Source organism: Taeniopygia guttata, chromosome 1, assembly GCF_048771995.1.
Source record: "Taeniopygia guttata chromosome 1, bTaeGut7.mat, whole genome shotgun sequence".
NCBI classification, from domain to species: Eukaryota; Metazoa; Chordata; class Aves; order Passeriformes; family Estrildidae; genus Taeniopygia; species Taeniopygia guttata.
In genome coordinates this window covers 95720374-95736213 of record NC_133024.1, presented here as the reverse complement: position 1 = coordinate 95736213, position 15840 = coordinate 95720374, and the positions used below count along the sequence as shown (strand labels likewise).

The 15840-nt window shown below is 39.3% G+C and overlaps 1 protein-coding gene across 3 annotated transcripts in view; it reads right to left on the bottom strand.

The window, feature by feature from the left end:
- Window positions 1–1044: 1044 nt before the first annotated feature.
- Window positions 1045–15840, bottom strand: part of TBL1X (transducin beta like 1 X-linked) — a 191756-nt gene continuing 176960 nt past the window's right edge. For 2 of the 3 annotated variants that reach the window (XM_030271099.4, XM_030271183.4), the window contains exons 12-17: window positions 12163–12284; window positions 10636–10710; window positions 8651–8778; window positions 7347–7512; window positions 6489–6590; window positions 1045–5404 (exon numbers count right to left, since the gene is read on the bottom strand). In XM_030271099.4, the coding sequence (XP_030126959.1) occupies window positions 5378–5404; window positions 6489–6590; window positions 7347–7512; window positions 8651–8778; window positions 10636–10710; window positions 12163–12284 (620 nt within the window). In that variant the 3' untranslated portion in view covers window positions 1045–5377. 3 annotated transcript variants of the gene reach the window in all.

The window sequence follows — 15840 nt, the reverse complement described above, 5'->3', positions numbered from 1 at the left end:
TGTATTGCTAACTTCCACTGGCTGTTTCAACTGTAAGAGCAGTACAAGTTCCAAAACAGAACTGAAATCATAATCTGTCAAGTATCCCAGGTGAGAAACAGAAATTAACTGCATTCACTGGCTGCTCAAAGTAGTGGTGTCCTGCACCCTCTTATGTCTCTATCATAGAGATGATTTTCTACCCAAATCAGCTTCTCTTTCTCTTCCTGCACTGCACATCCTTGTCCCTTTCCTACACAGGTCTGCAAGACCTTGGACCATTTCTGGGGAAGCCCTGCTGACTCCAATCTCTGTGACATGGATTGTATCCGCAGGGAGATCCTGCCTGCTGTTCCACTGCTCCCTCACTCAGCCCAAGTCTGGGGCTGGCCTGTTTTATGCTCCCACCTCTGGGATGGCTGGGCCCCTTCTGAGATCTGCAGCTTGGTGTCGAATCCATACATGTAATTAACCTATCCTGAGTGTGCCTGCTGTTGTATTACTGCCAAGTTTCCTTCAGTAGTAACAACTTAGTTGTAACCTGTAATTTTTATATATATATATATATATGTATATATATATACATACATATACACACACACTTAAGTGCTACTACTACTGGGTGCTGCTATATTTGATTGTTGCTATAAATTTATTGCTGCTGTATCACTGATTGTTGCTATACCAATGCTGCAGATACTACTCTGTAATAGTTATATATATACACACAGACATATACACACACACACACACACACACACACACATATATATATATATATATAAAAATTTGTTTTCTTTATTATAGGTGTACTTGCTAATGGTGAGTTGTGGTGTTTGTGGAAATCTGTAATACAGTAAAGAAAAACAGAGGCTAAAGCGTCCATGCCCTGTGTATTACAAAATCCTTGAACTCGTGGTCAAGGTCTTTAAACATCCACAGGCCAGTGACACCACATCACAACTTAAGTTGTGACACCACATCACAATTTTAGTCACTCAACCCCAGCTCTTACGCACAGAATGCAAAACAGCCAGAAAAGAAAAAGGAACAACACGCAGAGAATTCTCTAATATCAAAATATAGCAATTTATTCAAGACACTGAATATGATCTGTTGATTCTCTCCTTAAAACAAATGAGCTACAATACACAAGGTGAATTTGAAGAAAGTGTGGGTGGGGGAGAAACAAAATAAGGGCTGATGTCGTTTCAACAGAACCTGGGAAATGCTTAAATGAGAACCAAGTCTGGCTGCAAGTCTGACACAGACAATAAAAACTGCAGAAGCCAGAATTCAGAATTTCAGTGAGTGGCTGAAAGAACATTTCTGCAATTGACAAAGAACCACATCTTTTAAAAAGGCAGTAAGAGGGGAAAAAAAGGAGGAAAAATTAAAAAGGGAAAAAGAAAAAGAAACCCAAAAACAAAGCAGACCCTTACATTTGACAAAGTGCACTTCACTTGGCTCTAAAATTAGCTATTTTTTTCTTTTTTTTTTTTTTTTAAACAAATTAAAAGGAGATTTCTAAGATGTAGCATGGGGTTAATGTGTGTATAACCCTGTAAGTCAGGCCCTTTATTGCCCCATAAGGGACCCAGTGTTTTACACATAAAAGATTCAGTATCCTTCTAACCCACAGAATATAGTGGTTTTTCAAAAACTGGGTTTTTTTCACTCCCAGGCCAGTTCCAGACAGCCAGCAACAATAAAAATCCAGCAAGTCTCTGGATGGTTTCACAATCCTGTTTGGTCACTTAGGTTTTTCCATTTCTCTTCTGTTACAAAGAACTACAAACAAAATTCTAGGAAGAAATCTTACGAAGTCCCCTGGGCTGTTGCTTTGTGCAGTCCTGTCGCAGGGGAGTCACGGAGAGGCTCTGCCAGTTGGGAATGCGCCGCTGCTGGAGGAGAGGGAGAGTTCCCAGGAGCTCCCAGGAGCACAGACAGTGCTGCAGGTCTGGGCTGAGACATCCACCTTGAACTACAGCCTGGAAAAGGCTCTCTCCCCCCATTGTTCGTGTCCTGAAGAGACCACATCCTTAGGTTAAGATTAACCTTTGCAACTACATCTCCTGCCTTCCTTAACAGCTCTCATTTCAGTTAAAAACTATCTACTACATCATCTTTCCAGTCTTTAGGATTTTGTGGAAGGTAAGAAAAGCGAATTTTCTTAGCTCCTTACATACGCTGCTTGTAACTCAGATGGTCCATACAGAAAACTTTCTGGAGCAGCAGCCTCTCTCACACATGAGCTTTGCAAACCAACTGATACTCAAATTTTGTCTCTCTTGGCTTCTTACCTCCATGTAGGCAAGCAAAGTGATGTTCTGACAAATTAAAAAAAAGGAAAAAAAGGGACAGGCGTCATGGACACTGCCCTGTTATCTACAGTAGCTATCCTGGGAACAGCTATGAAACACAGGCTGTGGAGCCAGCCAGTCATGGAGCACTGAGCAAATTAAGCTCTTCAAATTCCGAGGTCTGGCCTATTCAGGTGTCACTCAAGGGACAGAGGCAAGGCCAGAGCCCATCAGTGTTGCCCTCCCACAGACCAGCAACTTCTGCTTGTTATTCTCAGAAATGTCACCAAAAAGCAGGGTACTAATTTAACCGTTTACATGCAATGACTGCAATAAAATCACTGTCCAAACAACACTTCATAAAACCACATTACACCTTTGTATTCAAGTTCAAGACTCTTTGAGCAAGTCCTCTTTTTTTAAAAAGAAGTAGTGACTTTAAATTAGCAGGTACATGTGGTTATTAGAAAAGAGTGCGAAACTGCCACATGGTGATCTACAGCCATGCTCTTGGTGCAAAAAACCAGCACATAAAAACATTTAACACCAAAATAATCCTTGATACTGCCTGGCATCCAATTATTTGAGACAAATTACAAACAACCCTAACTATCACTAGTAACCAAAATTCCACATAACTGTTTTCACCTCAGGACTAATACTTTTAGTTACTAGTTACTTCTTTCCATTCTTTTCTCCTTTCCCAAGGTGTATCTTTAAGAAATGCAGCTGAAGCCGGCAGTGTCTAGTTGCACTAGAAGGACTGAGATCTCCTACAGATGCAAGCATACAGAGAAGAAAACTCCAGAGAAAAGATGGTGTTCAGATTCCACAATGATGCCCTGGAGCTCAGCAGGTCACACACCACCAGTTCAGCCCAAGGGCTCTGGATTTGCTCAGATCAAATCACACCTTCAGCAGCTGTGGTCAAACCAAGGGGAAGATGCTGTGTTACAGCGACTTTGGGCAGGAAGGTTCTACATTTGTTAAAAGGTTTGTGGCCTGTTTACTGTCTCCTACAGATCCTAGCCTAGGCTGTAGAGAAGACAGCCTAGAAGACAGAACTCAGCCAGTTCTGAGGATCTAAGTCACGCCTGACACCACCCCAAGGCTGACTTCTAGTTTACAGCACTTTCAGTAAACTCTGCCTATGTGCCCTTCTTTGCATTCGTCATTTCCTCAATTAGAGTAATGCAGTCTTCAGCTGGCATCTGTGCAGGTGTCACAGCTGCAGGAAGGAAATCTTGTCCAAAGTGGATGGGTGGTGCTTTGGAACTCTCCGTTGTTCTTCTGATCATTCACCCCCACAACTTTACGGTGGTTTACATGTTGAGATAGAGCTTATATATGATGTCATAACCTAATGAATCTGTCTTCTGAGCACCACACTGAGGACACCCTCGAGGCTAAACCTGTCTGGGCAGACAGTGAGCCTCCAAGTGCAGACCCAGAGCTTTCCCTGCAGGATGCAGCACACACGTGGCAACAGCAGCAATGGCAGAGCCTTCTTCTTGGTGTGTGTGGTCCATGGATGGACAGGAGCTTGGCAAGAGTCCATTCTTCAACAGTGACAGATGCAGTCAGTGTATTTCAGTTCACCTGGTCTCATTGAGTCAGTGGTAAAACCCCACCGACTGACTGGAATAATGAACAGTGGAAGACAGCACTGCTCAGCAAGGCCACAGGCAGCCAAACCCATATTCTGTTAAAATCTGAACTATCTCTAGAGGAAAGAAGACACACAAGCATTTTCTCCTGGTTACTGAAAACAAACAAAAATATAGACTAGAGAAAATAAATGCTATATAGTCTCAGGTTTCTGAATCTCTTTGAGTAAGTTTACATCACCAAACAGCCATAAAAAATGGAATGAGACTATGTAAATGGCTGGCTGCTGGAAAAGGACTTTAGTAAAGGACTGGTTTTTCTTGTATCAAACACCATTTTTTCTTACAGCACGTTCTGAGAAAGGAGAGAAAAAGGATACTGCGCCTTTCATGTTCCCTGGACTTTGTGTCATTCTTTTTGCTTGAATTACACAACTGGTCTACATTTTGTGGCCATTTTAGGCTTTTAAAACTGTTTAACATAAAAAATACTTTTTTTCCAAAAATACACTGGGTTCTTTCTGTTAAAAGTCATCTTTCTCCTGTAAAAATCTTCCCCAGCACTGCATTCTTATATAAAGCACTTATTACACAATTTGCTGAAAGTGCCCTTGAGACGCTAAGATCTGAAGCATGGAGGATTTTTTTTTCTTTTAAATGGACAGAAAGAAAGGAAAAGGAAGTTATAGAAGAGAGGAGAAGCAGTCTGTCAAAAATTTTCATTGTCATGTCCACCTGGCTTTATCTACTATGGGCATACAGGGAAAAGAAATAAAAAAGGGGGACAAAAAGAAAGAGGAGAAAAAAAAGGAAGGAAAAGTTGGGAGTGGAAGGGAGAAATAAAAGGAAAACAAAAGTTTCATCCTAAGCCTGGGATCCTCCAGGCTGTAATATTCCAGCTGATAGAAAACCACTGAACAAAAAAAGTAGTCTAGAAAATAGAAAGTGTTGTGATTACAAAGTTGAACATTTCATCAGTACAAACTGGTCTTTGAACGTCCTTTGGGAGAGCAACTGTAGTGTCCAAATTGGAAGGAAAAAATACAACACCGCATGGAGGAGGATTTTTTTCCCTTTTGGTTTATCACAGCATTTTTCTTTTTTTTTTCTTTTTTTTTCTTTTTTTTTTCCTTTTTATTGATTTTTTTGGCACAGCTTTTTTTTTTTTTTTTCCCCAGCCATCAGAGCAAGTTCTCAGATGCAAACCAAACAGTGCAATGCCTAGCTGGTGGCTTCATGCTTCCAAGGCTGAATGTTCCAGGTGGAAACCATTCCCTCCCCCTCTGAAGTGACTGCGTTTTTACTCCTTGATGAAGGTTACGGACAAAATACAAGTCACCTGCGGCCAGGGAGAGTCAGTTTCACGGTACACTCTAACTTTGTTCAAGTTTGTACAGTTCTGGAGCTGTTAAGAATAGTTTTGAAGAGTGCTTCTCCCCACACATTCACTGCTGGTCCATTTGAAATTTCTTCTAAAACATTTCACTTTTACTTCCGCAGATCTAGAACACAAACCTGTGGAGAAAAGACCCCGTGTTAAGAACCATTTGTGAAGGTGATGTGGAAACCCCCCCCTCATGCACCCTGCACACAGGAGGACCAGCCAGCTGGATGTTGCACTCCCCAGCTTCAAATCAGCCTCTCTCAAGTACTGGTTTACAGGCACACAAGTAAAGGGACAAACTGACATGGCAGACAGCCCATGTGAAACCCACACATTTAACACTCAGCTGGGCTTTCATTGGTTTACAAACAAACATTTTGGTGGCACATCTCATAAGATTATGGTATCTATTCAGTTGCCAAAATATCATGTCCACTTCTGAAATATATCCAAAACAGATGCAGGCTTGGCAAGCATGACAGTGCACATGTGCCCATTTGGAGCTGCTACTGGGAGTCAGGCATGGCACTATCTGAGATGGCACAACTAAGCTCAAACAACTGAATCATGTCATAGGTGTTCCCTTTGTTAAAACCAGTTGAAAAATACTCTCCAAAGTAGTTATGACAACTAGCCAGGTGTGTATTGCACAAGCTGATCAGGCTACAATTGAATTTTTTTAGAAGTAACATTAACAGTAAAAAATAGTAAGGAATAATCAATATCCATGGCAATTATTTCTCTTTTACCACATGACAAAATCTTTGGGTATCATGCTGAAAATTTCCTCCTTTAGTTATTCCTATTCAAAGGAATAGGAATATTCTTCTGTGAAATCAAACTCTGAAAGCCCCAGGGTAACTGTTTGTTACAGAGTTGACTGCTGTGATCTACTCGTCATTAAAGCTGACAGATAATGATAGAAACAACATGACTGCTGTTCTTGTCAAATATGTATTTAAAAGTAATTCTCATCTTCAGGAATATTCACCTGTTCCACAAACATTTTTCATTTCTGACAGGAACACCACCTCCTTTCAAAACCTTTCAAAGCAGGAGCATTTTTAATACACTACACAGCGCTACTTATTTGTGTCTTGAGCTTCCTCTGTCTTCAGCTTTGTCCCCAGGAGGCAAATACAGCATTCTGGTTTTTGTTGATGCTCCCAGAAAAGAAACCTCCATCCAACCTTTGCAATGTTTGATGATCCTTACCGATCCGTCTGACGCGCTTGCTCCCACTTTGTCTCCTCTAGCATTCCAGCAGACTTCAAAGATGCCCCCAGTGCCTCTGTAGCTATGTACTAGAGTTCCACTCTACAAAGCAAAACAACATGCAGAAATTGGATACAGAAGTTCCCCTTATTTTCTCTGTCATGTGGCCCTATGTTAAAAGGGGGAGCTATTCAAATCACCCAGCTATGGCCATATTGTGATGGAAACTTGTTAGTAAACAGTTAAGAAAGTGGTCCTTGCAATGAAGAGCAACAGGCTCCCCCAGAAACAGTAGGACTCAAGACATCTGTTTTTGTCAACTCTGTAACAGTAAAGGCTTGGGGAGTTAGGTTGATGTGTTCTCCTCTAAAGGTTGTTGCTAATTCAGGTTGTGAGTTACCAGTACCCAGAATTACATCTGTGGAACTATGATGTTCCACTTTTCTCCAGAGTATCGCCACTCCCCTGCCTGTACATCTTTGTATCTATATCTCCTCTTCACAACATCTAAGCAAGAAGCATCAGATTCACAGCTGAACTCGGTTTGTAGCTAATAAAAATATCCCTTATTTCTAATCTGCGCCTTTGCTTCACAAAGCTGATGACCCCAAACAATGTACCTATTTTCATGCATGCTACTTGTTTTAGCATACAAAGCAGAATGAGCAGAAGTGTCCTGGGCAGTCACCTCACTGCACCTGAGTGACTCAACTGCCATGGATTTGTGCCAGCCAATACAATCAGGTTCACCCTGGCAGGCAGGTCATGCATGACCTAGGTACACACATTTTCCATTTAAGCTTTTGCTATTAATGTGTCATCTAAACCAGATGTGCTTCACATGAGGCAAAACAGTACCTGAGTATTCCATATATGGACACATTTGTCAAAGGACCCACTGGCTAGATATTTTCCATCAGGACTAAAAGCTACACTGTAGACAGGCTCTTGATGCTTTGTTAATGTATGGATGCAGACTCCTCGGTCAACGTCCCACAGCCGAACCGTGGAATCAAACGAAGCACTGCAAGAAGCATTCAAACACGAGAATAATTTGGGTGTTAATCAATTTGAACTGTATACTGTAAATGTTATAAGAGAATACCACAGGTTTTCTGTTTTTTCCTTGGCTAAGCATGACATAATGTTTCAAACAGAAAAGCTAAATTGTACCACAGCCCGTATGTTTTTTATCTTAAGAACTACAGTTATAGAACTGAATTCTTGTCTGAGGACCCTTAGGGCCCATGTAGGTGTACTCTATGTAGCCCTCAGAAGGCCAAGCTCCCCACTTTTGAGATTCTACCTCCTGTTATTCAGGAAGGTCAAATATATATGGTCATTAATAGGATAAATGGGTCCAGAGAGATCTTACTCCTAATGGATTCGCTCTGTTTGATTAATTAGCATTTTACAATTCTCTAGAACTGTGGTTCTTTTCATTTTGTTTCAGTTTTATTTTTGCTACACTCCATTTAAATCCCAAACTGTGGGCTTGAAGAAAGGCAAAGGAAATAATCTGTATTAAAAATAATATTAAAATAATAACTCCAGGAAAGTGAGGTTCTTACATGTCCCAGACTAAGGAGTAAAATAAACAAGTTTTGATACAACTTCTCCCCACTGCACATGCCATGAGCTGATCTGATAAACACACAGTACTACCATCAACTGGCACTCTGCCCATGGATGTATCTCCTAAGCTCAATGAAGAATTTTGCACAGATTTTCAAGTCGAACTTCAAAGACTATCCAAGATTTTCTCTATTAGCTAAGAAGGTTACAAAAATTTTTTCTAACTGCCCAGGTGAGTTGCATGACCCCAGTTAGAAACCATTCCAGCTGCCTGAATCTTGAGAGCACCAGTCTCAAGATTTTCACTCCTAACAACGAGATGCTGGATTTGAAAGTGCAATGCCAAATTTACAACCATTTTATCAAGGCACCTGAAAAGTTAAATACCACATGACTCAATTTTCTTTCTTTGTTCCCCTTGTTTTTTCAAACACAAATCCTTTCCCTTTGTACTCATCCTCCTGACTTAAATACACAGATACTTTTTAGTGGAATTGCCTGTGGGAATACTGATGGCAAAGTGATAGTAGGGCTACATGTCAGAAAGATTCTTCTTGGCAGACAAGAAAAAGAGGTGTATTTTTTACCTTGCTAACATGATGTTGGAGTTTGGGTTGCTGGTGCCTGGTCCTGTAGGGCTCCATTTGATAGTGTAAATCTCTTTGCTGTGAGCCTGAAGATCATGTACACAGGTATCTTGCTTCATACTCCATATCTGAATAAGAGAAATAATGAAGGAGGAAAATGGCAGCTGAATTATTTCAGTTCTATGTTATTTTTACCATTTGTTTATTTGAGATCTCGACTCACTTGAATACACATAAATATAATTTATTAATGCAGCAATTTGGCACATACATTAAAATAACTCCAGTAGGGAGAAGAGTTACACATTTGATAGTATTTATTCAATAGATAAGAGCTAAAGAATTGCTGTACTTCCAAGAGCCTGTAACTATTTTCACACAGAAGTTTAACTTGAAGACGTTTAACCAGAATTTTATTCATACATTGTAACAGCAGTCATTTTAAAGAACAAGAAGAAAATTGCAGCAACTGTTTAGAACACAGCAATTTTCTCTTATGCTAGTAAAATTTTCCTTTTCCTCCTGAACTCCATTTGTCTCCCTCATGTTTTTAACAGTACAGAAAATGGAAGACAGTCAGCTGTTTCTGCAGTGTTACATGGCCAAATACTTCAGCGTAAGACGAAGAATACGCTCAATAGAGATGACAGATAATTTAATACCTCTTTTCGTCAGCTAACTGAGAAAATAAGATGAAGGAATTCACAGCAGGGAAAATAACTTAAATTTAGTCAGTCGGTTTCAGAGAGATATCGAAAATGTAGTAATGATTTAACTCAGCTGTTGTAGGTCTGTCCATGAGAATGATGTGCTCTTATGCTGAATTCCCATCCGTGTTACCTGAGACTGCTTTTGGGAATGCTACACAAAGCTCAGCCATGTTCTATGGCTAACAGGCAGCATGTTCCAAGAAGTTATAGGAAAAGCTCATGAATTCCAAAAATACAGAAGAAAAAAGCTGGAGAGGACTGATTTACAAAGGAAAAGGAAGAAGAAGAATTGCCTTAATTTGGAGCATTTGCCATCTCTGTCACCGAAGGCTTTTATAAACAGGTGAGGCCAGGGACAGCAAACCACTAGCTCTTCTGCCAAATTCAGTGGTCAGGAATTTGAATTGCTAACAGCAACTGAACCATGGTGGTTTTTAAAACACAGCATGCAACTGGGCACCAAAAAGATGTGCTACCACTGGGTCAGGATATTTAAGCAGAGCACGAACAGTTATGCAATAGTGCTTTGTGGCAGCGTGACAGGCAAGCTGCTCCCTTTTGCCCGTTTTCTGTAAATTTCCAGCTTTGTCACTAGCCTGCAATAACACATCTGGAATCCAGAATGATGAAAAACCTCAGTGGGTATATGGCAAAGACAGAGCAGAAGTCAGTCTACCTATGAACAGGAAATATTCATAATGCTGACATTCTCTTAGCTCTCATCTGCAAATTCTGCTGCTGGCTCAGTTTCATGCTAGAAACGTCCCAAGCTTCAGCTGTGTCAATCAGCAGTGCAAAGAGATATGAGTCCTAATTAACACAACCATACTGCAAGGAAACTATTACTGCTACAATTCTAGCCACAAAACCAAATCCTTCCTGGGATATTTGCTTTTTTTAAGAAACCAGCATAAATCAACAGTCCAGCAGGAGGGCTTTGCTATAACATCATGCAGTTACTCCTACATAGACAGCCTTCATTTGATGTGGCTGGAAAAGAAAAATGAGAAAGGTTTTGGGCTGTTACTATTCTATACTTAAACTATTACTTTTTTGTGACAATGGCATATCAGTCATGTAATACTTATTTGCATAGGATGCCTCAATTTCCCCAGTGTTTGCTTCTCTGTCTTCAATCTTTCAGATTTGCTTCAAGAAATATGGGACAAAATGGAAACTACTGTTCATACAGAGTTCTTCATTCTGGAGAAGACTGAAAAAGAGACAGTTTTTTTGTCCTTACTTCTTCAAAAACAGGAATGGAAATTGTTTTACCTTTAATGTCATGTCATCAGAGCAAGATGCTAGTAGCATGCCAGATGGGTCCCATTTGATTGCATTCACCTCATTCTGAAATCAAGAGTGATTTTATTAAGCAAATATTTCAGTTACTGCATCATACTGGGCACTCAGCAGAGGGCACTCAAGTTTTATGCATGGAACAAGTTCACCCACAAATTACAGTGCTGGTGCTTTTAGGGGTGAACAAAAGCACTGCTGCCTCCCTAACATGCTATTTAGGTGGCATTTCGGCGTGGAACCATCCTGCGCTTGTGAACAATACACACAAACAATCTTCTGATGTGTGTTTTGGCACAAAGTTGCTCCTATCTTTTTGTCATATCCTAGGATTTAAATAAACCCAGACAGATTGATGATACAGCATTAGCTTCTTTTTAAAAGTGGGGCATTTCTTTCGTTAATGTTCTGTAGACTTGGTGATACAAGTCTTCAACAGAAATAATGATACCGGTGGGGTGTTTTGTTTTGTGGACTTGTTAATTCTTCATATTGTAGCTCTACTCTACAACAATGCTCGTCTCTCTAAAGAGAGGTTTATGTGTAAATGAATTCCATGCTGGAATATTAAACAGTTTAGGATGCTTTCTCTATCAGTCTTTCTAGCACTTTGTAATTAACTAAGCTTAAGTGTATCCCCTTGGTAATGAGTAAGTTTACCATGCTCTTCCACAGCTTTAGGTAAAGAGAAAAAAGTGTTTTACAAAAAGGGAAAGACTATTTTCTTAAAAATATAAATTGGCCCAGGGTCTCAGTGAAAATAATTCTGGAAAATATTTAAATTTTTCTTTATTCATTTTACATGCTTCAGTAATAATTAAAAGCAAATATAGGCATATTTGAAGTGAAAATTTGGATAATGTACAGAATGGTGCAATTCGTATAATCATAAAAAGCACCAGTCTATTGTTAGGAATGTACAACCTGTCATGAACTATCAGTTTAACCACAGACTAAGATAAAGTGCATAAGTCTCCAAGTGCATAGTTCTGGAAGCTAACACCTGAATTATGGGACAGTAAATGATCATAGTTTTTCTCACAAATGAAACCTAGAAAACGTAACCTTTGACAGTCATTAAATACTACCAAGAAAAGACTGGGGAAATACATCTTTAATATATCATATTAGATTAAATTGATTCTAAAACTGAACAATGGCTGGAGGTAAACTGTTCTCTCCTTATTCACAGACCTCATTTAGTAAAGGAAATTAAGCCAGTGGAAAACAGAATCTTTTTTATGAATGTGCCTTTAGTCTGCAGTTCATGCTACCCAGAAACACTCTCTCTGTTTAAACCTGAGGTGTTGCCTCCTATGGTGATTTAGAACATTTTGTCCCTTCTCACAGGGGGTGAATCACTCACTCCCAAGGAATATACATTTCGGGAAACAGTGGGGTGTAACACCTCTGCTGCTAGAACATAGTCTGGAAACCCAGCATCTGCTATCATTCTAACATGTTGCTGTGACTTTACCACTAACATTTTGGACTTAAACTTACTGTGTGTCCTTGAAAGGTTTTGACGGGACGATCACAGCCAAGTCTGCATACGTGGATGCACATGTCAGTACTGCAGGAGGCAAAAGTAGTGTTGTTCTGCCAGTCTACATCCAGAGCAGGAGCTGTGAATACAAACAACAGAAGGAATATCAGAGATCACGACAAAGAAACAGCTATCAAAAATAATTTTCCTCCCATTGCCTATCTGCATGAGACAGACTACAGGCTAGTTCTTAGTCTGTCACCTGCTGCCAGTTACAGGGCTGATAGGGACTGTCTGAAGGGCACAAAGTATTTTTTCTATTCCAGTGGATAATCTGGATACTTTGCACAACATCTACGTACAAGAATCTTTTGGGTCAAATTACATAAGAGGGGCAAAACCTTACCTCCACCCTCTCTGCTCCCAGCTATGCATGAGTTATGTCTAGCCTTCATCTCTCTGTAACCCAGTTCAGTGAAGAAACTGAAAGAAAACTAACCCAGAAAAAATGTGGATAATTCCATCTGGGTTAGACAAGCATGTTCCTGTGAACGCCAGGCACAACACATGGGAAGGTGGAGAAGCAGGTGGCTGTGTCCCTTTGCACTAGAGCTTTATACGAAGCTATCATTCTGTGCAGGCACATGGATTAATAATACTAAAATTCAATCTAATTTGCTTGGGGACTGGTTTTAGGTGAGTACTTTGATCAGCCTCATTTGAAATGAGAGAAGGAGTTTCTGGAGCGGGTTTGGCACTAACTAGCACAGAACTAACAAAACTGTGCACAGAGAGCATGTGAGCAGGTAAGAATTGCCTGTGTGCAACACACACCCACACCCACTTTGCAAAAAGAATGGGGAAAAAATCCCCAAATAACTCTTCCAGCATGTCACTGCAGACTGCAAGCAGGAGCAGGAGGAAGCTGCTGACAAACAGCTTGCTTGTGTTTCTATGACTGCTGCTTGGGCTTTTTGCCTCAGGATAGAGTTTAGCTGCCCTCCAGAGGATGACATAAGACTTGCTAAAATATAGAAATCTTCACTCTTGGCACACTCTTGTGAGAAGCAAGTGTGCTAGAATGAGACCAGCATATAGGAAACCAAGTTGAATCTCTTCCTGGCAAAAATACAATGCAAATTTATAACTAAATGAAGCCAAGAAATTCCTTACTCAAACATGTTTAGAAAGATACTTCGGTAATACAGAGGTGAAAAGATATCTGTTCTGACAAGCCTGTTACATTTAAATATGTTTTTCCTATTATAATTTTTATGAACTGCAAAACAAAATAGATCCATATCACCGTCTGAATCACCAGCTGGCTCCCTAAATGAGAGTGAAGGGCTGACATTGTTTCATAGACAAGGTTTTTTTTTTCAGTATTAATGAAAAAGCTCAATAATTCTGTATGACAGGTAAGGAATTACTACCTTGCAGAAATATAAAGGCAATTCGTGTGAGGAAGGCAGACTACTTTTGAGTTTTCCAACAAACATGAATGAGGATCAGGAAACAATAAAAGATCTTTCTTTAACTGCCTGTTTGCCTTTCTTTTTTATGCTGCAAGCTTTGTATTACTATTTCAAAGCAAACAAAAAAATATCATTAATAGCAATATGCCTTCAGGGCTAATATCTAGTATGATATGTATGAGTCAAAAACTAATTTTCAGAGAGCTATTGGCACCTAAAGCTATGTGTTTACATTGCAGCATAATTTGAATCATAAAGTGCTGATAATTAATACTGATTCATTTATCGGTGTACTCAATCATGTGTTTACTGGATAAGTAACTACGTAAAAAGGTTAGAAAAAATCAAGCAACACGGTTCTTGATGCAAATAATCTAATTGCCAAAGTATTTCCAAAACAAGAGGATACCAGCCAATTGCATAAAAACAATTAGAATATCATAACATATCATAATAAAAGCAGAAAAAAAATCCTTATAAAATTAAAACCAATAAGGAAAGTGTTACAATAATTATCTGGTAATTAAGGCTTTTTCAGAACAAACTGAAGTGTCATTCAGAGCATTTAGAACATAGGATCATAGAATGGGTTAGGTTGAAAGAGACCCTAAAGAACACCTAGTTCCTGCCCCCTTGATGTGGACAGGGGCACTTTGTATTATACCAGATTACTCTGAGCTCCATCCAAGCTGGGCATCTCTGGGCAGTCTGATTCAGTGCCTCACCACCTTCACAATGAAGAATTTCTTCCTGATATCTAATCTAAACCTTCTGTCTTTCAGTTTGAATCCATTCACCCCTTGTCCTGTCACTACACAACTAGATAGCTAAAACTGGCCACACAAATACCTCTTTTGGTGTCAATATAACTACTTGTTCCTGCAAACATAGACATCAGTCTGTATCTATCAGTAAATGTCAAAATTGGATACTTTTTAAATAAGTAAATTTTATGAATATGTATTTTGATCAAATGCCATATGATGATTCATAGTTTTGCAAAAAAAAAAATATGAAACCCTAGAAGCTACTTATCTGCATAGTTATATATTTTGACCAAAAAAACCTTAAAAATTATGTGGGAACACAATGACATGGAGGCCTTCAACACCCATACAAAGGACTTTTCCTTATGTATTTTAAGATGGCAGTTTTGTCCATGTGGTGTAGTTGTTGTAAAGAAGCAGACAGTAAAAAAACCTTTTGCTTTTTCCAGGCCAACTACCTCCAGACTTCAAAGAAGTATGTGTTAAAGGAAGCATATCCTGCCCAGACTAGACTTTTAATTGTTAAAATGCCATCTTTAATCCTAGCATAGAAAAGGTTTTCAGATTCCAGATATGGAAAGGAATTTGCTGTTCGTTTGTCCTGGTGATGCAAAGAGGACAAGGTGAGGTCTTTGTGACTTTAGACTTGTGAGAACAAAGTGAGTAGAGAGTCTGCTGGATTTTAAGAAGGCTTTGTAGGACATATGCTTTCTCCAATCAAAAATTTCCTTAAATGCATTTTCTTAATAACTGCTTTACTTCCTTATGAAAACATACATGAAAGAGTGAAAAAAAAATTTTAAATATAAGCTTCTGCACATCTACACTTCATTGTGTCTCATGTTCCAAAGACAAACAGCATGTGCAGTAAGAATTTAAAAAAAGATCTTTTCATGCACATGGACATAATGCGTTGGTAGATATAGCTGAGTTTTCAACTTGCTAAAAAGGGGATGGGGTGATTTGTCTTTGATACACATCACAGTTAAGACAGCTTACATGTCAGTGAACCTGATTCTGAAGGGGCAACCAAGTTCTGAATCCACAACTATTTAGATTACTAGTTAGGGATCAGAGGATTAAGAGTCTCATTAACTAAATCACTCTCTGTGCACAGTTTCCTGTTATGGAACAGTTATGGTAAATAAATAAATGCCACAGTGAGAAAATCTGTCAGCAGATACCAACTCCTCTAAACCAACAGCTGCATTAATAAATGAGGGGACAAGTGACAAAAATGCAGAGTATGGATTTGCTGTCTACTGTTGAATAATCATTTATTCTGCTACTGCATTTTATTCACATCAGTGTAAATGTGAAAATAAGAACAGTCTGAGTTGAAAAGCATGTGCAAAATAGTGTTTTAAAATTAGTGTTGAAATATGTTTTTAAACACCATTGTGAAAGCTTGTTGTATTTAAAAATGGATTAGTTACAGCGAACTAGGAAGATG